This window comes from Papilio polytes, unplaced genomic scaffold (genome assembly GCF_000836215.1).
Source record: "Papilio polytes unplaced genomic scaffold, Ppol_1.0 DF821956.1, whole genome shotgun sequence".
Lineage (NCBI taxonomy): Eukaryota > Metazoa > Arthropoda > Insecta > Lepidoptera > Papilionidae > Papilio > Papilio polytes.
The window spans coordinates 2973361-2996764 of record NW_013527248.1 but is presented as its reverse complement, the minus strand read 5'-3'; the positions used below and the strand labels follow the sequence as shown (position 1 = coordinate 2996764).

The 23404-nt window shown below is 33.8% G+C and overlaps 5 protein-coding genes across 7 annotated transcripts; 1 reads left to right on the top strand and 4 right to left on the bottom strand.

The window, feature by feature from the left end:
• Positions 1-33: 33 nt before the first annotated feature.
• LOC106107595 (ESF1 homolog) lies at positions 34-4338 on the bottom strand. The gene is made up of 8 exons (XM_013288483.1): positions 3723-4338; positions 3397-3520; positions 2699-2801; positions 2400-2514; positions 1772-1962; positions 1181-1382; positions 793-999; positions 34-707 (listed from the first exon to the last, which is right to left on the bottom strand). The coding sequence occupies exons 1-8, from the start codon at positions 4165-4167 to the stop codon at positions 40-42; spliced, it is 2055 nt and encodes a 684-aa protein (XP_013143937.1). The 5' UTR covers positions 4168-4338; the 3' UTR covers positions 34-39.
• Positions 4339-5750: 1412 nt separating this feature from the next.
• Positions 5751-6805, bottom strand: LOC106107569 (transcription elongation factor SPT4-A). The gene is made up of 4 exons (XM_013288449.1): positions 6591-6805; positions 6412-6518; positions 6239-6294; positions 5751-5915 (listed from the first exon to the last, which is right to left on the bottom strand). Exons 1-4 carry the CDS (start codon positions 6657-6659, stop codon positions 5797-5799), a joined length of 351 nt encoding a protein of 116 aa, XP_013143903.1. The 5' UTR covers positions 6660-6805; the 3' UTR covers positions 5751-5796.
• Positions 6806-7582: 777 nt separating this feature from the next.
• On the top strand, positions 7583-10851 carry LOC106107583. Its single transcript, XM_013288467.1, has 7 exons — positions 7583-7672; positions 8164-8293; positions 8445-8543; positions 8915-9037; positions 9156-9301; positions 9698-9875; positions 10185-10851. Exons 1-7 carry the CDS (start codon positions 7604-7606, stop codon positions 10355-10357), a joined length of 918 nt encoding a protein of 305 aa, XP_013143921.1. The 5' UTR covers positions 7583-7603; the 3' UTR covers positions 10358-10851.
• A 1418-nt stretch (positions 10852-12269) lies between these two features.
• Positions 12270-14801, bottom strand: LOC106107534. The gene is made up of 7 exons (XM_013288409.1): positions 14796-14801; positions 14379-14505; positions 14192-14290; positions 13780-13899; positions 13442-13587; positions 13019-13196; positions 12270-12937 (listed from the first exon to the last, which is right to left on the bottom strand). Exons 1-7 carry the CDS (start codon positions 14799-14801, stop codon positions 12768-12770), a joined length of 846 nt encoding a protein of 281 aa, XP_013143863.1. The 3' UTR covers positions 12270-12767.
• Positions 14802-16153: 1352 nt separating this feature from the next.
• On the bottom strand, positions 16154-21369 carry LOC106107681. 3 transcript variants are annotated; one of them, XR_001225879.1, is made up of 4 exons: positions 21177-21369; positions 18966-19058; positions 17814-17995; positions 16154-16800 (listed from the first exon to the last, which is right to left on the bottom strand). XR_001225879.1 is itself a non-coding variant. In XM_013288652.1 (3 exons), exons 1-3 carry the CDS (start codon positions 21243-21245, stop codon positions 16686-16688), a joined length of 366 nt encoding a protein of 121 aa, XP_013144106.1. In that variant the 5' UTR covers positions 21246-21363; the 3' UTR covers positions 16154-16685. The 3 variants fall into 3 exon arrangements, 2 of the variants coding, with proteins under 2 accessions (XP_013144106.1, XP_013144107.1); XM_013288652.1 differs by lacking the exon at positions 18966-19058 and having other exon boundaries at positions 21177-21363; XM_013288653.1 differs by lacking the exons at positions 16154-16800; positions 18966-19058 and having other exon boundaries at positions 17813-17995; positions 21177-21364.
• Between the last annotated feature and the right edge of the window lie 2035 nt (positions 21370-23404).

The window sequence follows — 23404 nt, the reverse complement described above, 5'->3', positions numbered from 1 at the left end:
ACAAGAGTGAAAATAAATCGAAAAAAAAAAACCAATGTTTTACTTTCTGTTTTTTATTACATTTTTTGTTTTCTGTTTCAAACTTTTCACTAATACACTCAATTCAGCATCTTCTTTAGACTTCTTTGGCTGGGTCTGTTCCTCGGCAGCTTCTGCTGGCCGCCGCTTTAACTTCTCCTGGATAAGTTTCTCCATATTCTTTGTCTTTTTAAAGTTAGGATCACTTGGATCAATATTGTACAAATGTGAATTGTATAATGCATTAAAACGTTGGTCGTTCAGATTTATTTCAAAATCTGGCAACGCTTTCTGTTCTTTCATTTTCTCTTTTAATTTCTTTTTCCTCTTTGATTTTTTATCAATATTTTCCGATTCCTGAATTTTCTTTAAACTAAAATGTTGTTTACCATCATCCTCGTCTAATAGTAATTCCAATTCCGCTCTTCGTTTATCATCTTCCTCATCTACTTCAGAATCACTTTCTTCTTTTTTATCTTTTTTGTCTTTTTTCTTTTTGAATTCAGATTTCTCGAATTCTTCAGCAAAGTAAGGATCATTCATATCTATGTCTGAAGGGATATCGTCAGGTTCCTCTTCGTCGGAATTTGTTTCCGTGTTTTCTTTTTGGTTCTTTTCCAGTTTACGCTGCTTTTTCTTTTCTTTACGTTTTTGTAGAAGTTTTTCGAAAGGCGTTAAGTCTTTACTGTCTGAAAAAGCGAAGGGAACCCATTACAAAAATAAATTAAAGAGTCAAAATGAATCCTCTGTCTTTTTTTCTTATTAAAAACTTACCTTCGTTTAATTTCTTCTGAACCAATGCTTCTGCTTTGTCTTTAATACCAAGACCCCAAGTTATCTCCATTTCCATATCTTTGTTTTGTTTTTTCTCTTCTTTCTTTTCAATATCTTGTAACAACATTTTATATTTTTGAATCGGGTCTTCATTATCTGAGACATTTTCTGGTAAATCTTCATCTTTGTCGGAATGATTTTCCTCTTCTGAAATTTGAATGATTGTTATTAAGATATTCTGTCTCCCCCGACTTTGTTTGGATGAAATTGAAACAAGTAGCCTATTTATTAATTCAGACAATGTATATATCTGTTAAGCTGCTTGGAAGATATTTACTAACAAACATCCATTCATCTAAACTTTCACATTTATAACATTAACAAGTACCTTCACTACTAGAAGCCAAATAATCTTTTAGGTCTAGATCATCTATCTTCCCGTCAAGTGCACTCTTGATGGCCTCGGTGCGGTTGGGGTTGGTTGCATCCCATGTCAGCTGCACCTTGGCCTGCTGCAGCGCAGTGGTTGTGAACAGCCGAGGCTTGTATCTACTTAGATCCGGCAGCTTTGTGCACTCTTCTCTAGCCTCCTACAAATATAGTTAGTAGACATTTATTAATTAGCTGTTGTCAGAAAAAGTCTTAATTTTTAAATTATGTGTTCTTCAAGACTTTTTTTACATCTATGGAAAATGTCAGCAAGATCTGTATAGTTGTTCTGCAGTATGAGATATTTAGTAACCAACATCCATCCATTCAAACTTACGCTTTTATAATATTAGTCAAACATATGATGTGCAAATTTATCATATAATGCCCTCATAAGAAAAAAAAAACAAACATAGTTTAATTTTTTTTGGTGATTATGTAGGCTTACAAGTCTATTAGGCTCCCTTTCCAAGCTGCATAGTTTTAATAAAGTTCGAATCCTGCTACAGTCATATATATCGAGTTTTCTTACTTAACACTATTGTTTTACCTGATCAAATGTGACATCATCAGGTATGAATCTCATATCAAGTCTGGTCGCACTACTCTCATACTCCATCCCGTCACACTCACTGTACAGTTTGTCTGCAGTAACCACCGTGTCACATTCAACCACCGCATAGTAATACTTCAGCCTGTTTAGTTGATACTTTCTCAGTTTCTCCATGTGATATGTTGACCCTGGAAGGTTACAAAAAGATTGTTTATATGGATCTAGCCTAGAAAACCTGAACACTTAATGGTTAGACTATGAACTTCCCATCACATGGTTCCAAAAAAATAATGGCAGTTAGTTATGACTATAATAACTACAAAAATAATTTTATAAAAAAGTGTTAGTTGTTGTCCAAAGATATTGTTGTATTTGAATTTCAATAAATAGTGATGTATAATATGAAATAAATAATAATTAATATGTAAGAACTTTGATCGGAGACTCTGTCAACATGGAATTAAAAAATTAAAAGTGAGTATCCTATATGTTCTTCCAGACTATTCTTTACACCTATGCCAAACTTCATTGAGATCCATTAAGCCATTTTGGCTGCTTTAACAAACATCCATCCATCCATCTAAACTTTTGCATTCATAACATTAATAAGATTTTAAAATCTTACCTTCCTCATTTCCCCCATCATCTGACAGATCCTCAGCTTTTTCCTCTGTTAATTCAATTGGTCCTCTTACCTCCTCTTCCTTTAACCTCTGTAGACCATATTCAGATGGATAAATCTAGAAAAGAGAATATTTTAATTCAGCTTGCAAAATCATAATTAAAAACAATACACTAAGAACAATGTTATAAGGCTTAACATATTTGTGCTAGTGACGTTTTTGAGTGAGACAATTTTTGATAATAATTATTGTATTTCTTTCAATACAATAAATCATTTAAACACAATTAGATATAACTTACAGTTATCTTATGTATAACACCTCCGGGTGGTAGAAATGAACTAAGTAACACCATTATATCTGTTGCTTTGATGTTATCCCAATCCATGTTGCATATTGCTATCCTGAAAATATAATATAATACAAGCTTTCGCCCATAACTTCATCCACATAGAATTAATATACTAAAATGAGTATAGCCTATATGTTCTTCCATACTATCCTTTACATCTATTTCAAATTTGATCTAGATCCTTTCAGCCATTTAGGCTACAAACTCTAATATCCATCCATCAAAACCTTTGCATTAATAATATTAGTAAGATAGCTGTCACATAAATTATAACATGCCTAAACTTACATGATAACATTCGGTGTAGGCACCGACAGTTTCGAACCTATTGGGGGTCCTTCTTCAGGGTGAGCGAGTATACCCGATCAGTGACCGTCGCGACGCGATAGCGAGTATACCCGATTAATCACTCACCCTGAAGAAAAACCCCCATCGGGTTCGAAACTGTCGGTGCCTACACCAAATGTTATCACGTGAGTTTGGCCGTGTTATAATTTATGTAGTATAATGTCTCACGAAAGTTTTAATAAGTTAAGATAGCTGTCCTTTTATCATGTTTACATGAGTTATACAGTTGAATAAAATCTAATATTGGGATTCATAAAGAGACAGATCGCTACTTGATGGGATATATAATTTCAAGTCACCTTCTAGTAGATTCATCAGTGGTGTCAGCATCAGCATCCAATTCCCCCCACTCATGCTCCACCTCACTGTCCTGATCCTCCTCACTACTGTCTTCATCACTCGAGCTGTCACTCAGGAGCATCCCTATAAGCAAACATTGTCTCTTTTTAGTATATAATCTCCTGAAGGAAAATGGTAGGAGATATTAATTTCCACAATGAGTGGTACATCCTCAACAATAATGATTAATAAAAAATATTTAACTTTTTCATATCACTAACACTTCACTATAAAGATGTAATTATTATTGTCTTAAAACTTAATTTATTGTAGGATTTACACCTACCTTCACCACGGGCATAATCAATATCTAAATCAAGCAATTTGTTCTTGGTCTTCTTGTCCAATTTTCCCCTAATTAATTTATCGTTAACTGATTTTTGATCCTCTTGTTCTTCTTCTTCCTTGTCCTCGCTCGGGGCTCTCCGTACAAAACGACCTGCAGACTCACTTTCCTCTTCTTTTTCTTCCAATTTATCTCCATCATCAGATTCTTCTGCAGAACTCTCAGAATCCTCGAGATCGTAGTATTTTCTTAAATTTTCAGTTGAAGTTTCGTTGATAGGTCGACCCCGTTTGTCTACAGTGTATTTTACTTTGAACTTATCATCTTCGAACATAGACTGAAATCTTTTGTCAATCTTAACTTTTCTCTCATGTTTAGGTATTTGCCTGTAGCGGGGATCGTTAAGATACTTTGTAAAACGGCTATCTTTCAGTATGTCACTCATGATTGTTAGGTTTAGTGTTTGTCAAATATGTATATCTTGTTGAAATTTTACAGAATGGTATTAACTTATCATTTTATCAAATACATCGGTAATCGGTACTATTTAGTTTTTAACTATTTAACCTTAAAACTTAAAAAAACAATATTGGTGTTGGTCCACGTTACAATGACATTGACATTTTCGAATATTTGTTTGACATTTACAGAAAATAGTCCTACGCAGTTATTACAAATGACAAAAACATAATTGTGTCTTTATAAAAATCTTGCTTTTTATTTAAAATTTACACTCGTTACAGGTTTGATTCGTTATAGATAATATTGTCACATAAGTTAGAGTTAATTGTTTATTAAAAATAGATCTCGTTACTATTGGATTGGAAATTTTTGTGCTTCTGTCAGATGTCGACAATTTTGTGACATGACAAATGTCATTTGATCGAGTTATTTTTTTAAGGTTAATTTCGTTTTTGTATGACCTGATGAACTTTGCTTACACTCTTCGATAGAACACTAGAACTAGAAGTTATTGATTGATATTAACATGAATAGTATAGGCGAAGAGTGTACCGATTTAAAGAAAAAATATGACGACTGCTTCAATAGTTGGTTTTCAGAGAGATTTTTAAAAGGTGATCATGACGATTCTGTGTGTTCCGGTATATTTAAAGTTTATCAAGATTGCGTAAAGGTTGTGCATATTTACGTAACAAATTTATTTATTTACAAAATTTACTTTCGTTTATACCATACATTAAATATTTTTGCAGAATGCTATGAAACAACAAAATATTGACTTTAAGGAGATTGATAAGGATGTGCTGGGCACTGACAATGAATTCAAAGCACCACCAACAGGGAGCAGTTGACACAAATACAGTGTAATGTGCACTTTCACCCCTATAATGAATTGTGTATTCAAAAATGGGGATATCTTTAAGTGTCAAGAGTAATCAGTGTTATAATGCAATAGAAAAAATGATGAAATACAATGTAATTGTTGATGAACTGTTAATTTAGTGTTAATGTAATCTCTCAAATTTTTTGAATGTTACAAAAGTGTATTTTATTTTAAATGTTGGCACTTTTTCCGTGGTTATTAAAGTTCTATTTAATGCCCTAACATTAATCAGAAAGTTGACATTTAGTAGATTTATAATGGATTGTGTTATTGTACTAGGGTACTGTAAAATCATTCCATTTGATTAAGATATGACTTGACCACAAATATATATCCATATAGAACTTTGTAACAAATGTTAAATCCTTCTTTATATTTGTAAAAATGTATATTTGCTTCAATATAAGAGCCATTTAAGTTGCACATTTAATTTTTGTAATTGTTAACTAAAGCCTAAATGTGAATTGTGGTAGTAAATAGTTATTGTGAAATTTGCAGTTTTTTTTATAATTGTAATTAAAAACTTCTTAAACTAAATTATTTAAAAATAGTGTAAAATGAAATCTTGGTAACTGCCGGTAAGAAATATTAAAAATATTTTTTCAATTGAACATAAATTATAGAACTATGAGACCTATATTTACAACAGATTGCTTAGTCTATGACTAGTGATGAAAAAAAAGTATTTGTTGAATTAATATAATTTAATTATCTTAAGTCTTGCAACAATTATCGCTGGCTGGTATCTCTGGGACGGTATGCAATACCTCTGCTCTTCATCTCTCTGATCACTCCAGCGGGAAGACGACCAGACACTGATATAGCATAAACACCGGGACAAAATCGACCTGCACAAAAAAAATCAAATTGAGAACCTTAAAGTTTTGGAAGTTGGCCCAATAAATAAAAAAAGGCAAGGAACTCTGTATCACTGACACAATTCATACCACTTAAATTTCTTTAGCTAAACTGTGGCATTTAATTTTGTTAATAATTGATCTGAAGTTCAAAATTTACAACAGAATTAACAAAGATGTTAGAGTATTTTCCTATTTGGTACTTGGTTGTAGTTATTAGTAAGCATATAAGTTTATAGCTGACACTAGTGGTTTATATTAAAGGTAACACATTATTTGTTTGATTCGTCCAAAAGATGAAAAAGATCGCTTACTTATTCTTTGCCATTTGCAAACCCAACTATCTTCAGGACTCATAACTGCTATCATACTGAAAATTGAATTACATATTTATAAGACATTTCAAATAACAATACAGTATGTTTGAAAAAGGATATTAATAAGCCAATTAAAGGTAATGCTTATTAAATTTATATAGAAATGTTACCCGTCAAAATTATTGCTAGTACAGTCGTAAACATTATCCTTGTTACTTTTCATTCGGAGGAATTCGTCACAATTATCGCAGCCATAGTATTCGAATTGTTCAAATGTCTGGAAATATAACGTATTTACCAAAAGTCTTCCTTGTTTACTTGTAATTAAATAGGATTTGCTACAAATTACCTTAATTAATGAACACACTAAACAAGCCCTCAATCCCCTTATATCTTTGGGTACCACATTAAGTGACATAATTGTTTGATGTAACGACGCACTAGAATACAAATTGTTGTAAGATTTTTCTTAATTTTCAATAAAAAACAATATTTTTATGCTCACAAGCATCAAAATTCTTTTGATAATTATAATTTGTTTTTGGTTAATGTCAAGTCAATGCCGACGTAGATTGTCACCTTATTTGAAGTTGACATTTATTTTTTTCTCAATGTCAGTAATTTTCTTCTGTGCACGTTATGCCAGTTTTTAATCAATTGTTCTATTGTTACTTAAATAGTTTTCTTTAAATATAAAAGTTTCATATAACAAAACATACAACGGTTTCATTTAACTTTAAATGTAAATACTCGATACGATTAATTATGATTTGGAAATGCTCCACTTAAATTGAGGTTTGCAATCATCGCTATACAATGGTACACGTTGTATATGTCTAGATGGCGCTTTATTTAATTATTAAGCACAAAAAATTCTATTGTTATTTAAAAACTTTTGCGAATAAAAATATGCTCCTACGCAATTCGCAAACTTTTGATTATAATAGTTAATTAGAAACTCTTAGCAAGTTCATATTAAAAATCAAAATTTTTATACCTTTGATGATTGAGATTGAGTAATATTTTGATGCGACGACAAACTGAACAGCATCTTTTTTTTGAATAACAATAAATATATTACTTTTACCAGAAGTAAACGTATTTCAAAATTATATATTGAACTTTTGCAGATGGTACTTTTGAATCATAACAACAGTTATGAAGCGCATTTTTAATTTGAGGGTAGATCGATACTGAAACTTGGGACGTCTATTGTTAACTAATTACCCGTATAGATGTATAACTTTGTATGCATTTGCTATAAATTCTGCGTTCTCGTGTCGTTTAATGTTTTAGTTTTTTGTCAGCGTTGTCGTAAATACAGAAAAGTTATATATTTTGTTGATTTTTAGATATTTCATTATGAGTACTGTTCAGTTTACATATGAAGGGGAAGAAAATCTGCCTGTGGTCACATCTGCTTCGGTTACCGTAAGTTGGAATTATTTGGCTTTTAATATTGTTAAGTAGGTAGTCAGGTAGAAATTCAGTAGTTAATTGTTATCGTAAATTATAAGCACTAAATAGATAATAGTTACTTTTAGTATTAAAGTATAATTATTTAATAAGTTCTAGTACTTTATTAAATTGGGAGTTCTAGAAATTATTTTTTAATTTTGGATGAAGTACATAATAATGTAAATAAGGTAGGGTAGTTAAGGTCAAAGTCGTAAAAACTGTTAATCTGTACTAATATTATAATTGTGAATTTTTGTATGTATTGAAATAACTCAAAAACTACTGGGTCAATTTTAAAAATTCTCTCTCCGTTAGAAAGGTAATTTATCTGTGAGTAACATAGGCTATATATTTTAATTTCGCGAGGACGAAGTTGCGAGCAACTGCCTGTTATTAATAATTTGCTTATTTTGAGTGTGGCTGGAGCGTCAAGAAGTTCCGAAAGTTGTTTTTTTTTTAAACAGAATGGCACCGCATCAGACCAGATAGTAGATTCGACGCAGAGCAGTGTGTTCTCACCTTTAGCGCCGCCGTTTGAGAGTCGTTTGAACAATATGCAGAACCCAATGCAGTACTCCCATCCTAACGCTACAGGTAATGCTCTTATTATTACACCCCTTACTATGTGTTTTCAAAGGTCTTTTCCATTAGCCGTTGTTATTAGTTTTTCTTATTAAATTTCTGTAGCTAAGTATCTATATTCGTATGTTTATGTTAATTTTATAATGATTTTTTCTCGTAACAGCTAACAGAGATTTTGACCAGCCAATGATGAACATTAGGACTAATAATTCTGACGTACAGTTTGACGACATCGGTTCCAGTTCCCACAATTATACTTTGAGTAAGTTGTTTTTTTTTTATCATAAGGAACAAGGAAAGTTATCAAGCGGTCTCCAGAAGGTTTTTTTTTCATCAAAAATTTACACATTAATATTATATTATTTATATAATATAATATTAAAGAACATATAAAGGATGAACAATGATTTTTATTTAAATACTAGCTTTCGCCCACGGCTCCGTCCACGCGTAATAATAAAAAAAAATAAGTAGCTTATGTGTTCTTCCAGACTATCCTCTGCATATATCTCAAATTTCATCGAGATCCGTCTAGCAGTTTACGCTACAACCTCTAATAAACATCCACCTATCCATCCAAACTTTCTCATTTATAACATTGTAAGAATAAGATAATAAGATCTTTGTTTTTAGATGGCAACCCGATGACCGCTGATGCGACTTCTGCCACACAGAAGAATGTTTGTGGCGACGTAACTGACGCACCTCCTGCGAGGAACGAAAATTTCGTCGGTGCTTATGACTTCTTGATTAAAAGTTCGTAAACAGTATTATAGGATTGTTTTTATTTATTTTTATTTATTGTTGTAAAATTGTGACTGGACATCTTCATTTCGTTACCGGTATCTATGTAACGTTTGTGTTGTGACGTCAGGTATGACGTCAGCCAACCTGTACGTGTCGATGCTGAACCCGGAGCAGCTGGCGGTGCTGAGCTCGATGCGGCCGAGTGTGCTCTACGACTTCCTGCAGGAGGTCGTCAAGGCGTACGGCAACAGGCGTGTCAAGCGACTGCCTAATGTAAGTTTACCTTTAATATACTATGTTTTTTTTAGCAAACTCTCCACTTCCAATATCTTAAGGTTTAAGTTATATTAGTTGTGCACCTATGTTTCTCTAAGTTATAAAATTGTTTTAAATGTTTTTGTGTTAGAAGAGCTCTTAAGCATGGGAACGCCTCTAAATTATCTCACAACTGCTTGCTTAGTCGGGCTTTGATTTCTATGAGCTTATATAGAGGTGGACACAACTCGATTTTTAGTTGTGTAAACTAAACAGTTGAATTGGCTGCGAAACAGTTGACAATCGCACAACTGTTGTGCGATAATTTAGCAAAAGGTGTGTGCTCGCTTTTCTCCGACCTGGGTACAGAAAGGTTCTAAGTTAGAATATTCGTCCAATGTACTTTTTCTACAGGAGTGTGCGTTCTGTAAGAACAACGGCGAGGAGGAGGAGTGCTATATGTCGCACTCTCTGAAGGATTTTCGCGGGCGCGTGTTGTGCCCTGTGCTTCGCGCCTTCCGCTGCCCGCGCTGCGGCGCCACCGGCGACCGCGCACACACCATTAAGTATTGTCCGGAAAATCCAGAATCTGGTACGTAGACTTCGAATTTATAGCTAATTGTCATTCAATTTTGTACACTTAAGTACGCTTATTGGTGTTATAACTGTGTACACTTATCTGCATTATTAGGTGTTACAACTATGTGCACTTATATGCACTTTTAGGTATTAAACTGTATACACCGATATACACTTTTTGGCGTTACATCTATACTTACATGCACTTTTTGGTGTCACAACTGTGTACAATTCTATGCACTTCTAGGTGTTACAATGCAACAACACAACAAATATACATCGAAAAGTGGATCCTTTATTTTGTTCATTTTTATTTCCTTAGAGCGTTCTGGGGGATTCTTATATCGGCGTCGTGTATCAGGATCCAGTTTCCTGGTGAACGAGGCGGCGCGCGCGGCGCCGGCGATGTCCGCGGTGGCCGCCGCCGCGCCCGCCGCGCCTGCTGCCGCCAACAACCTGCGCTCCTCCATATGGTCCAGCTTCGCCATCAACTGATTGACAAAAATCTAAATAGACTAGTAACGTAAACTTAACATTATCCGTCGTTAGGTTTACTTTTTTTAACAATAGAAGCTAAGGTTTAACTTTATGGTCAAGCTTAATTGTGAATTGACTGAATAATAATCCTGTATTTTAAAGTGTTGATACTGGAAATAGTGTAGGTGTTTGTTGATGTGTAAGAGTCCGGCGAGTTCGCCTTGCTATGTGAGATAGTGTGTGCGAGGCTCGGCGGGCGCTCGCGGGCGCACTCGGCCGCCGGTATGCGGGACATACCGCGACTGACAATGTCGCACTGCGCCCAGCGCCCAGCACCCAGCGCCTACACTACACGTTACCTTTTTTACCTTTCATTGCTTATCTTTTTATTTTTTTAATTTTCACTGGGACCAATAGGAACATATTTTATAATTTACTTTCCACTTGAAGTATCTAAAAAAAGTTACTTCTCTAAACTTCCAATTAAGCAGGAATAAATATTGAGTATTTAAAAAAAAATAAAAGTGTTTATCTCCGTATTTTCGTTGTTATAAATCTGTTGTATATTTTAGTAAAACTTTGGATTCATTAAATTTGAAAGTCATAATTTTTGATTCGGTTATTTTAAATTGTTTATTTGGTTATGGTGTTTCGTATTTTAATATTGGAAATGTCTTATCGATCATTGAAAAGTATGTATTTATAATTGAATTTGGTGTCATCGTGGACATTTTTACTTTTGGGATGGATTTTAATGCATTTATGAAAGCGAACTTCTCATTTATTTGGCAAATCATTTGGATGTAATTTTGATCAATGTTTTTCTAGGATTAAAATTTTTTTAAACTATTATTTTGTCAGTTAAAAGAATTTGCTTGTGGTTTTGGTGTTACCATTAACATTTTTTTAAACTTTATTTTGTTTCGTTAATTAAACTTTGTATAAATTTTTGAAAGTGTTTTATTTATTGGATTATTTGAGCTTTACGAGATATAAGCAATAAGTACATCAACTATTAAAAAACGTGAAAGGCCTAGAGCTAAGGTGCATACTCACCGACGTTACGTGGTGTAACGTTAAACGGCGAGCATTCATGCCGTAGTACTAGGTAGTAACATTCCTAAGATACATCTTATTAGAAAGGCTGATGAGTCTGCTAAAAAAATCTAAATTATTTTTTAGAAGTGTACCCCTTGTACACGAGCGCTACACGAAACTACAGATGCCAGGTTTTCAAAAAATGGCACGTTCGTCTCTTGAAGGGCGCTAAGTCGTTGGTTAGGAAATGTCGTCAAGAAAAGAACTTTCCAAAATGTGGCTGTGCGTGGCAGAAAGTTAAAACCGCAGGAAACTGGAATGTCGGCCTGTCGTATCGGAACTCTTCGGTAAGAAACATTATATCATAACAAATAATTAAGCGTAGATGGCGCTTAGCCTAAGCCTTGATACTCAATTACTGACATGGCTAATTTACTAAAAAAATCCTTACAAATTACTCAGTTCATCGAGTTGTAGTTAGGCAAAGATAATAAAACCCATCATCAATTTATATAAGTACTTTATTTCATGAAACAGATTTAATATTGTGTATTGTGAAATTCGTGTACATAAATGCCATAAGAATTACTTTAATTCAAAAAATTATGATGCCATTAACAGTTGAAAAATCTTACTACAAACTGAATAGAATACAAGAATCACATTAGAAAGTAATACAATAAAATGAAAGAAATGATAACCGTGATGAGAAAGTATTACAAAGAATTAGAAAATCCAAGACATCAATTTTCAATAAACCATCGTAAATAAATTTATTTTAAATTCAACATTGTAATTATCAAGTAATAAATAAAAATAACTTAATTAATATTTTTAAAGATTTATATTAATAGATGAATTTGAAATGCAAAATATTGAATCTGTTCCGATATTTAGTGAAAGTTATAGAATTAAAAGATAAGTAATAAAGGGTAAAAGGTAACGTGTAGTGTGGGCGCTGGGTGCTGGGCGCTGGGCGCAGTGCGACATTGTCAGTCGCGGTATGTCCCGCATACCGGCGGCCGAGTGCGCCCGCGAGCGCCCGCCGAGTCTCGCGCACACTATCTCACATAGCAAGGCGAACTCGCAGGACGCTAACATACCACCACTCCATACTTACCTACAGTACACTTGTCCCATTATATCAACCTATATAAACACGTTAACAGATTATGATTCAAGAGTCCACCAGTTTAAAGATAAGTTTGACAAAATTAGTAAATGAACAGAAACTTTTGTTACCAATAACGTAACACCTACTTTAAAATGAGTATATTCTAATTTGTATGATTGTTATCAAGTTATTTAAGAACTCCATATCCGTAAGCCGTTAGCGATAATAGTGTTTTAGTTGTGCTATTGTCTATGGTTAGAGTGCAAAGTTCTGCAATCAGTTCAAGGTGAAGCTTGACCACAAATGTGTGTTAAGGCCCGTGTCATTAGCAGTCGGAGACGGCAAGGGCGGGGTCGCCGCCGGTGCATGAACACCATCGTTCATGAAGAACGAAGATGCTGAGGAAAGTCGGCGTTGATACTGGTAGTCTCCGGAACGATTTAAACCTGCAAGAAGGAATTCATTTAGAGGATGCATTACTGGAATGTGTTTCCACTATTATGAAATAGTATTTAATATATACTTACTGTTTTCGGGATTATCAGGACAATATTTCTTGGTGTGAGCGCGGTCGCCGGTGGCGCCGCAGCGCGGGCAGCGGAAGGCGCGGAGTACCGGGCACAGCACGCGCCCGCGGAAATCCTTCAGCGGGTGTGACATGTAACACTCCTCGCTTTCACCATTATTTTTGCAAAATGCACACTCCTGTGAATAACAAAAACAATGTACAGCAACACAATAAGCAATAGGTAATTAACTACTGTAATCAAAAACAGTTACGTAAAGCTGACGTCTGGGCTTTTAAAATACCTTTGCGCTGTATGACTGGTTAATTTTTCTACTAAATATCAAATTGGTTGCATCGTATTGTTGGTGAAAAACGTTCTTATGCATGACAATACCTTTCATTAAACAATAAAAATGCTGCCTAGAAAAAAACATGTACTAACAGTTGGTAACCGTTTGGTGCGCTTGCCGGTCTTTGCCTTCAATATGCCCTGCAGGAACTCGTAGAGCACGCTCGGCCGCATCGCGCCCAGCACTGCCAGTTGTTCCGGGTTCAGTAACGAGATGTACATGTGTGCAGACTTCATACCTAATAAATAGGCATTGTTAAATAAATTCCTTGGTAGCCTCTAGTAACGGGAGTCAATTTTTTCCGAACTTCGTATTTAAAATAAATCCTTTCCTACCACAAAAGTACTTAGTTTTCGTAGTAGTTGCAATTTACAGATAAACGAAATGCTACTTAAAATTAACGATAACGTTAAAAATTAAAAATACAAACTTTTAAGCAAGAAGTCGTAAGCGTCAAAAATGTTTTCGTTTTTAACATTGGGGTCTCCCACTCCGTTGAGGACATCACTGCATATATTCTGCGCACGAGCACTTGCATCTCCGTTGCTATCTAAAAATATTTCAATTGATGCATATTTTGACAATCGCAATTAACAATTAAGAGCGTGTGCAAACCTTTGACTAAACTATCGAACAACTGTTTTGCTATTGTCGATTGTTTTGCAGTCAATTGTTTAGTTGCACAATTAAAAATGGAGTAGTGCTCACCTCCATATAAGCACATATGAATCAAAGCGAAACTAAACAATTGTGCGATAATTTAGTCAAAGGTGTGCGCGAGCTCTAATTGTTTGAATTAGAACATAAAAGATTAAAACAAGTACAGAAATCTTTCTGCTTACTCATCTGATAGTTGTGATTCCTGGAAGCGATGTCATCAAATAACGCGTCAGAATTATTTGACGGCGCATTGAACATTGGTTGTGAAAAATTCCTTGGTCCTAATAGTTAGACAAATGTCAGTTTTACTACCGTTAAACTTTAATTAAAACCGATTCTTCAAAACAAGGAGAGGGCTATGTTTTATACCTGTTAAAATAGAATTTTGAACTGGATTCTGGCGGAGATTGTTCAAACGACTCTCAAATGGCGGTGCCAGAGGCGAAAACACACTGTTATGGATCGCATCCTCTTCGTCTGATCCTAGCAGATTTTGCTGGAATATAAATTAAAAAAAAACATAAGTGTCTTAATTAATTATGCCGTAAATAAATATAAAAAACGTCCTCGTGTCTAGTTGATTCTATCGAATAAGATTCATAAACGGTTGGCGAACGGAGAAAAATACTTTGGAATATTGAATGGTTTTAATAAAACAAATATAAACAAAATCATTAACAAATTCTTATCACGAAGTGCCAATTTACGAGTTCAGATACTTCGAGGTTAAATTAATTCAAAATATTAACTATATTTATTTAATTAAAATAAATAAACAAGACTTACGTTCATCGTAGTTGATGTGACCGTTGAGTCGTTATTCATTTCACAAACCAAATGTGTAACTGCACTCATTATAAAAAGTAACTATAATGTTTGAATTTAATTCAATTCAAATCGCTTTATAACTCTCAAATAAAATGATCGATTGTGTTCGGTAACAGTGAATTTATACCAAATGCGTAGTATCTATATATCTATACAAGTAATTAGGTAATGACAGTTGTTTGTGTCTTAGTATCGATCTACCCTCAAATTTTAAAAATCGAATATTCGAGGAATTGTTTTTTATTTAACTAATGTTTGTCAATTGCGGCGAGATATCGATTTCTTTAATGTAGTTACTCGTTATTATAAGAAAGTAACACTTTTAATTTTTAAATGATCAATTTGATGATATATTAGTGTTGACAGATTTGTTAACTATTTTAATTTGATTTGACATTTATACCTTTATTATTTATTGATTTCTATACTAAATATATCAATACTAGTATTATAAAGGGGAAAGATTTGTATTTTAGGATTTTTGAATAACTGTAACTCAAAAACTACTGGGCCGATTTCAAAAATTCTTTCACCATTAAAAAGCTGTGTTATCGCTGAATAACATAGGCTATGTTTTTTTAAATTCATGTGAAGGAAGTCGCGAGAAATAGTAAATAATAAAATAAGTTTAAGTAAACTACATGGCTATATATGAATAAAACACAATTATTACTATTACCTATTTTATTTATTAAGACAAATACCAGCTTGTAATTTTAAATCTATTATACATTTATTATGACGCAATGATTACTAAAACTAGCCGCTTAACATAAAAATATTCATAAATAAAATAAAAGTGACTGAAATGCATATTTTTCAATTACGAAAAATAAAAGATTAAAAATGACATGCACAATGGCACATCGATTACAATCTAATAAGTACTTTTAAGTTTATGTCCTTATCTATTGTACGTAATAAATATGTACAAAATATAACGTAATTAAGGAAAACATTATCAATCTAAGGCGGAAATAGTACGACTAAAAAAATTGCGCATCTGCCGAAAAACTTTGCCTATTGGTAAATCCAAAAAAATGGTATACGAAATTAGGACCATTATGTGATTTAAAAATATACGAAGTAAAGGCTAATAAAAAGACTTTCCAAACACAAACCGATGCTTTTATTTAATTAAATGATCTCTATAAATGGATATGTTCGTTTGTTACACAATGCTTCTATTGATGTTAAAGTTCTGTTCTGTTCAATCCTGGCCACCAACTGATACTGTCAGCGCCAAAATGAAAACGAAATACCCTGTCCATTTATAGAGGTCGGTGATTTATTTTATTTGCATTTGTTAAGGCGGCTTTATTGTCATACACATAATATTTTCGTCTTTTTAAATTGTCAAAAAGACTTAGTAAGTGAAGACCTATGAATAGTCAATGTTCAAATAATCCATTAATAATTTTGAAATCGACGTTAAGAATTAGTATGCATGGTTTAATTTATCCAAATAGTTAAGACAATCAGCAAACAAAATGTAATGAAGGCTATTCTGCCGAATTATAAAAAGTAATGAGCAACACGCGAGGTTTGGTTACAACTAATCCTTATCCACAATAATACAAGTGGTAACATGATATTGTTATTCATGCCGCTCAATTCTGCCAACCCAAATCACAATAGCTTGACAATGTTGATTTAGTACCGATTATGACACTCATAATAAATTGTTACGCTAATCAACGCATCTGAAGAGCACCATCTTTTTAGACACCTCAAAAAATGTAACTCTTATTTCGATGTGTTGGTGTGACATTTTTAAAATGGCAGAATTAAGTGCGTGACAGTTACGTTGGTGTACGCTTATCCCCCTGTCCGTGTGTCCTGTGCGCGCTAGCTCTCCATCTTATCTTCTTTTGGGTTGGTCGGCCGGCAGCGGTGGATGAAAGCGTTCAGATTTTCATCGTCTTCGTAATATTGACACTCCGTGCCGACGTTACAGGTGCAACTGGAAGATGAATTATATTTTAGCCTAGTTTAATATAGGAAACGATTACGCTACTTGTTGGAGCCGTATATGAGAAGTCGAAAGGCGTTGCCAGTTGATCAAGGTGGGACAGGCGGGGCTAACCCATGATCAAAGATGGTTAGCCAGTGAGCAATGGAGGGGGCTAGTAGTAAAAATATTTCTTCATATTTCAAAGAGAATGCTTATCCCCGTGCAGTCTAAGTTTTTTAAGCAAATCTGACAAAGATCCAACAATAAATAATGGTAGTTATGCAGTGTAAGTCTATTTGTCCTAGACTGGCACAGGTAGATTTTAAAACCCTCTTTCATAATTTAACCCTTATTTGCAAAACACAGAGTGGAATCTTGCAACCTAACAAAATCTATCATAAACTGTTTGACGTTTCACGCGTCAGCCTAGGAAATCCTAGCTTGTGCTGATATTTTCAAAGAGGATCCTAAAATCCAATTAAGGAATGTAAAATAAATTTACTCAGTAAATTATGAATGAATTGCCCATCAAAGTAGTTTGATGGACGTTATGTAGGTCGCGGTGTCAGGGGCTCATTATATCTTCGATGGTGATAACGACGATTGGTCAAGAGAAATATTTACGCATTACTATCGAGACTACTGCGTCATATTTACATCGCTTTGAACCTTTCTTTATATACATTTTATCGTTGCAACTTTTATAACAAGCAATCACGCTCACGGCTATCGAGAGCGGTCAGAGATCACAGATTCATATTTACGTTACGTTGTTTTAATGATAATAATCACAAATCATAAATAACTATGCATTTGCTAAGCATCTCCTAGAAAGAGATGCATGGATTGCGTGAACGGTGACATGATGAAGAAAGGAGTGATGACTGAGATGACGGATGATAGAGTTAGTTACAGTTACAGTTAGTACGTGAGTATGATAATGTAGGGGATGATGATTTGCTAAGCTTAATTAAGAGATAAAGTGTTAGTTAAAATAATGTATGTTTAATTGCAACACTTACTACGTGTTTATAATATTGGTGTCGATGATCTTCTGCTTGGTGACGTATATATACCAAGCGCAGGGCGTCTCCGGCTTGCAGACCTCCAGCGTGGCGGAGGTACTCGCGGTTGCGCCTTCATCAGCTGTGGAACTCGCACTCGCCATCGTATGTTGCAACTCATCCTCCAAGTTCACTGCCCGCTGTGAATTAAACAATTATTTGTAACACACTAATAGTTTTCCCGCAGCTTTGCATTTACTTGTTTTCCTAGAATTGATGATATTTTCATATCAATCGTTCTATGAAATAAGAGTGATATTTGAATAAGTTGATTTAGGCAGGTATATACTTGCTTGACGCTTCGGATAAGGTGACCCGTAATTTATAAGTTATAGTGGTTTTTTCTAGTAGTAATACAAATGTAGCCTTAATACGCGTTCACCCGAGGTTTTTACATCATTTATAGTAAGCAATTTAAGATAAATAATATCATAGAGGACAAATAGACTCCGATAGACTCAGAGTTCAAGCGTCGTTACGTCAATGCCTCGCAGCTATTGTTTTACTATTACAATTTTATGTGAACAATAAAACGTTGTAGTTACGATAATTTACTACAAAGTTGTTATCGCCAATTAAAATGTGACCTAATCGTTGTTAATGATAGTAAAAAAATATATTACGCAACATTATAAAGGAGCTTTCATGTCTATTTTAAACTAAGCGGTTTAAATTTACTAATATATAACTAGTTGCATCCGCTTTTCACCTAACTTATATGAAGTAATTGTGAAATAAACGTAAAACAAATTTTATTTAATAAAAATTTATTTGAAAACAGATTCTCTTGCTTACAAATCTGCTAACATTTTGGGCTTTGTATGGTGCTTTATTTGAGCTACGGGTTTAAACTACTATGGGTCACAAGTGAGTATGCGATAAAAATCGACTTAGTGTTTATTACATGTCTAATTCGCAACTATTTGTTTTTAGGAGGCATTTACAGATACAAAGGTCTTCAGGTAACCGAGTGTAGACGCTTAGCCTTGTTTTTTTTCGCTGTTTTACGGGTGTACGTTTGTGGATGTTGACAGCCCTAGGCATACGTGACAGTTATCCCCTCCCCTCCGCGGCTAGGAATTCGATAGTAATGAGTGTCGTACGACATACCGCGCGCCCTTGATTGCGTCCGGCGTCCGGTCTCGCTTCACGCCTTACGTTACGTTACGTTGCCGCCCATTCTGAACATGCGTCACCGTAAACCTGTAAACATCGTTAGTTATAATATCACTAGTGATATTGTAAACTAACAGAAAGTTGTTACTGATTTAATGATTTTTTTCTGTATACTCAAATTTCTTCTTCGTATTTATATCGACTTTAATTCCATTAATTTCTAAGTGTAGACTAAAACTATGTCATTGCATTTTGGACTCGCATAAGTAATAAATAAGGATTCTGTTTGCTGCAATTTTCTGTCAGTTCACAATATCTCTAGTGAGATACCACTAACGATGTTTACAACAAGACGTATCGCAAAATCACGCGCATCACGCGCCAGTCGACAGTAAACAGGAAGCAACGCACCTTCTACGAACACCGGGTCGTTGACCAACATGTTTTTCTCTCACAAAAATACATTGTTCGCTGAGAAAAACATCTAGCCGAGTCAGGGCCACGGGCGTGAGTCACAACAACACTGAGCCGGGACTTAAAGGATCGTTAAATGCATACGAACATCGGAAATAGAAACGTTACGTACTTCTTGTAAAACAGCGTACATTATTGAAATTTCCGTGAACTAAACTTTCAAAATAACCATGTCATTGGGCCTCCTCTTTGGAATAAGATTTTATGGAAGTGTTTCGGCTGTCGAAATTCAATGTGCTCAGTTATATTTTAATTAATGTAATAATATACAACAACCAGTTTTGCTAAAAACAAAATAATCAACATCACATTACTTTGTGTGTTTTTTAATATGTAACTGATCATGGTTTTCTTGCAAAAATTAAAGTTAAATTTAATCTTTACAACGGCTCCCTGTTTAATACGACACGTTGTGAAAAATACAACTAGTATCACACAAGTATCACTGGACTTAAAGAAATGTTAGGGCGGGGCATACCATCGCGCTTTTCTCCACCCGCAGTGGACCTAACTGACCACATAGGTGAAGATTAGACGCTACGAAGGTCCAATTTTTAACTGCATCATAAGGGGATGTTCATAAATACGAAACGTTAACTCCAATTAATCCTTAAACCTTTTCTACCTGCTTTTAAATAATCTTCTGACGTGCTTTTGATCTCTATCATAGAGAATTTTCTAGTAATAATTTATTTATGTTATAACGTAACAGAAGTTACTTTTTTTATTTGTAGGGTTTATGTAGTGTATGGTGCTTTCCTAAGTTAGTTAGGTTAGTGTCCACGTGATTTTTAAATTCATCAATTATTATTATTATTAATTGAAATTATGACAAAAGTTATGTTCAGATTACTAAGCACAATCTTTCAAAGTGAACTTTGAACGTTACTTTTCGTAGATGCTTTTAAGTTGAAGTTACAGATGTTGGATTTCGATGGATTTTATAACATTAGGTACAGAAAGAAGAATTGAAATTTTAAGTTATAAATATGTTAGCTAACTTATCTGTACCTATATGTAATTAATTCGTGTTCTTCATACTTTAGGTATTAATTAAGTACTCTTCAGTAAAATCAAATAACAAATGAGATAAAGTCTTACTTTTATTAATAACGTTTTATATAATAAAAACTTTATTGAATTAAAATTTTCGATAATAATATACAAAATTTATTTAAGGTTAAAAAGTAAGAACTAGTGGTTGATAAATATAAATGAAATTGGTAAATAATAATACACAATTAGTTTTATGACAGACATCCTGCGGGATTTTGTATATAATCGTAACTGTATATATTTTAAGCTCAACGTTTACGTGACTATTGGCATTTCCACACATTGAAAGAATTTTCGGGCAGTTTTCATCAAAACATCATTCGATCTCAACGTAACATGTTTGTTGAAGTTTTTTATAGTAATTATGGCTTCCACTTACTTCTTATATTTATAAACAATATTTTTTATAATGACAATGACCTTTGTACTAATAGTTTTCGCACAAATGTCGACGAATTTTCTACTGATTTGAAATATTTTTCGTACATCTCTATATTTATGAATTATTAATTAATCATCATCGAATAATTCCTATATTTTTTTTTTATCTTAGATATAACAAATTTGCTGTCCAAAGTATATACGTAGTAAAAATTCGAGAAAAATATCAGATTTTTCAACTCCTTGTTAACTATTAAGTTTTTCGTAATTTAAAGTATTTAAAAAATAACTTACCCTTAGTTTAGGCACCATAGCTACGGTGAATGTGACAGCAGCCAACAAAATAATTAATTGTGGTTTCATATTTGATATACGGGAGTACTATGTACTAGGGTTGAAGTTGCAAAAAAATAAATCGGAACGCGCGTTCGCTTCGACGTCCGACGGAGCGGTAACGAGTGACAACGCGGCGGCTCGACGCGGTTTTATGTACCACTGACTATATTATGCTTCCCCGCCTTCCCCGCGCCGAACACGTGAATACAAAGTACCACACCGGCCCTAACCGAAACTACGACGTACTACGTTTATCTAAAAGATTCGATGTGTAGATGAATGAATGAATATGATCGACTTGATCCTTACGTGATCAATTAATACGAGAATGTTGTTTTTGTTATTATTGCACGTTACGATACTCGGAGCAGCTTAATGTAAACGAATTACGATAACGTATTTGTATTAATGTAAATAACAAAACTACATCATCAATGTATATTGTTATCATTTTTTTTCTTCAATTGTAAATTTCTTTACGTATCTGTTCATAGTAGGTTTATCAAATAAAGAATATTAAAGTTCAATAACACAATCATACGATAGTACCAATACCAAGTTAAATTATTGTGTAAAGTAATAAATTATCTTAACAGATATTTTTTGGGGCCTCTCATGAAAATGACTGACGAAATCGAATTCAGTTTTCCTAAGAAAAAGATGTCGAAACGAAATTTTTGAACAAAAAACTAATTTGTAAGTCATTACATTACGAACGGCTAAGGAAGCTTTTCAGGGTAAAAGTTTTCAACGGTATTTGAGAATAATAAGCTATATTTATAACATCTAAACTAAACGAATTAAAAGAATTATTCTATAGAAAAGCCTTAATTTTCTTCATAATTTGCATTTTGGATAATTATCCGAAGTTAACCTGGTGCGAGGTAATATTTTTTTTAATACTATAAGGTGGCAAATGAGTAAGCGGCCATTATTTGCAAGTATAAAATGTTCAATATGTCATAATAGAGTTAACAGTAATAATAGATGCAAACGTACGGTCATGAGAATGGCTGGGGTGAGACACACCCGTCGGCCCGTCAAGTCGTCAAGGCGTCGTCACGGCGTCGTCACGTCACGGCGAGCCTTACGACGCGCGCTCGCGAGTTGCATCATCCTTTTATTCCGACCGAGTAATAAAACAGACACTTTTATGCCAACCCTCTTTCCATTTTCATTTCAGTCTGCACCGCAATATAAAACTATGTTACTTTTTAAATTAAAATTCTTATTCCAAATGTTCTCTAGTTAAATACAGTATTATTTTTCTTGTAGAAACTACGGTTTTCAAGTATTCAGCAAGCGAAAATATAACAATCCGAATAGTTATTTCTACTAAGAATGCTTTTTTAAATGTGACTAGGTGTAGCTCGCGACTTACCCACCTGCAATTAAAAAAAAACATAACCTATGTTAATCATTGATAACTGTTTAATGGTGGATTTAATAAAGATATAGAATTCGTACAATTATTTACTTCGACTAACCACGGTAGATGCGTCCACAGTAGGTCATCCAACCTTTCCAACATCTTGTACAATCGAGTCACTTCCAGTTCTCTTGACGGAAGAACACATTATATTAAGCATGTATGATCGGTGTCGTGAGAAATATTCACTACAATCTTTTACACACTGTCTGAATTTAAAATTGAAGACCAATAATAATTTTACGAACACTTTTTATATAAGTAGTTGATGAATTTCTGTCTTTTTACCATTTTATAAGGCAATTAATACAACAATGAGACATAAGTAACGATATATTATAAACTAGCTTTCCCCGCGACTTCGTCCGCTCGGAAATTAAAAAAAAAAGTTAGTAAGTAGTCTATGTGTTCTTCCAGATTATGTTTTATCTATGCTATCATCGAGATCCGTTTAATAAAACGGAGAAACAAGCCTTCATTGATCCATATTTTCATATTTATAATAATAGTATGCAGTAAAATGATATGATATACGAATGTGTTTTTTTCAGGTTTTTGGTTAAACTTGAGGAAGTCACTACTTACCCTTACATACATAGAAAGCAACCTATGCAATTGCTAACCTAGAAAATGTCAAAAGCAAATTAGTATACGCAAAATTTGCAAATTTTATAATATGTACTAATCCTTACATATAAATTAATTATTACTATTACATAGTTATATCACGTTATCAAACAAACTTTAAACTACGCAT

What these genes read in the sequence shown, in the direction of transcription:
- LOC106107595 (XM_013288483.1), bottom strand. Translation starts at nt 4,167, where the DNA reads ATGAGTGACATACTGAAAGATAGCCGTTTTACAAAGTATCTTAACGAT. An exon ending in ATGATGTCACATTTGATCAG is followed by an intron (nt 1,383 to 1,771) that starts GTAAAACAATAG and finishes CTATATTTGTAG; the next exon opens with GAGGCTAGAGAAGAGTGCAC. An exon ending in TCAGAAGAAATTAAACGAAG is followed by an intron (nt 708 to 792) that starts GTAAGTTTTTAA and finishes TCGCTTTTTCAG; the next exon opens with ACAGTAAAGACTTAACGCCT.
- LOC106107569 (XM_013288449.1), bottom strand. Translation starts at nt 6,659, where the DNA reads ATGTCACTTAATGTGGTACCCAAAGATATAAGGGGATTGAGGGCTTGT. An exon ending in TAGTGTGTTCATTAATTAAG is followed by an intron (nt 6,519 to 6,590) that starts GTAATTTGTAGC and finishes TTATATTTCCAG; the next exon opens with ACATTTGAACAATTCGAATA. An exon ending in ACTAGCAATAATTTTGACGG is followed by an intron (nt 6,295 to 6,411) that starts GTAACATTTCTA and finishes TTCAATTTTCAG; the next exon opens with TATGATAGCAGTTATGAGTC.
- LOC106107583 (XM_013288467.1), top strand. Translation starts at nt 7,604, where the DNA reads ATGAGTACTGTTCAGTTTACATATGAAGGGGAAGAAAATCTGCCTGTG. An exon ending in CTCCCATCCTAACGCTACAG is followed by an intron (nt 8,294 to 8,444) that starts GTAATGCTCTTA and finishes TTCTCGTAACAG; the next exon opens with CTAACAGAGATTTTGACCAG. An exon ending in GTGTCAAGCGACTGCCTAAT is followed by an intron (nt 9,302 to 9,697) that starts GTAAGTTTACCT and finishes CTTTTTCTACAG; the next exon opens with GAGTGTGCGTTCTGTAAGAA.
- LOC106107534 (XM_013288409.1), bottom strand. An exon ending in GAATCACAACTATCAGATGA is followed by an intron (nt 13,900 to 14,191) that starts GTAAGCAGAAAG and finishes AAATATTTTTAG; the next exon opens with ATAGCAACGGAGATGCAAGT. An exon ending in GCACCAAACGGTTACCAACT is followed by an intron (nt 13,197 to 13,441) that starts GTTAGTACATGT and finishes TGTTATTCACAG; the next exon opens with GAGTGTGCATTTTGCAAAAA.
- LOC106107681 (XM_013288652.1), bottom strand. Translation starts at nt 21,245, where the DNA reads ATGAAACCACAATTAATTATTTTGTTGGCTGCTGTCACATTCACCGTA. An exon ending in CTATGGTGCCTAAACTAAGG is followed by an intron (nt 17,996 to 21,176) that starts GTAAGTTATTTT and finishes TTTAATTCACAG; the next exon opens with CGGGCAGTGAACTTGGAGGA. An exon ending in ACCAATATTATAAACACGTA is followed by an intron (nt 16,801 to 17,813) that starts GTAAGTGTTGCA and finishes TTCATCTTCCAG; the next exon opens with TTGCACCTGTAACGTCGGCA.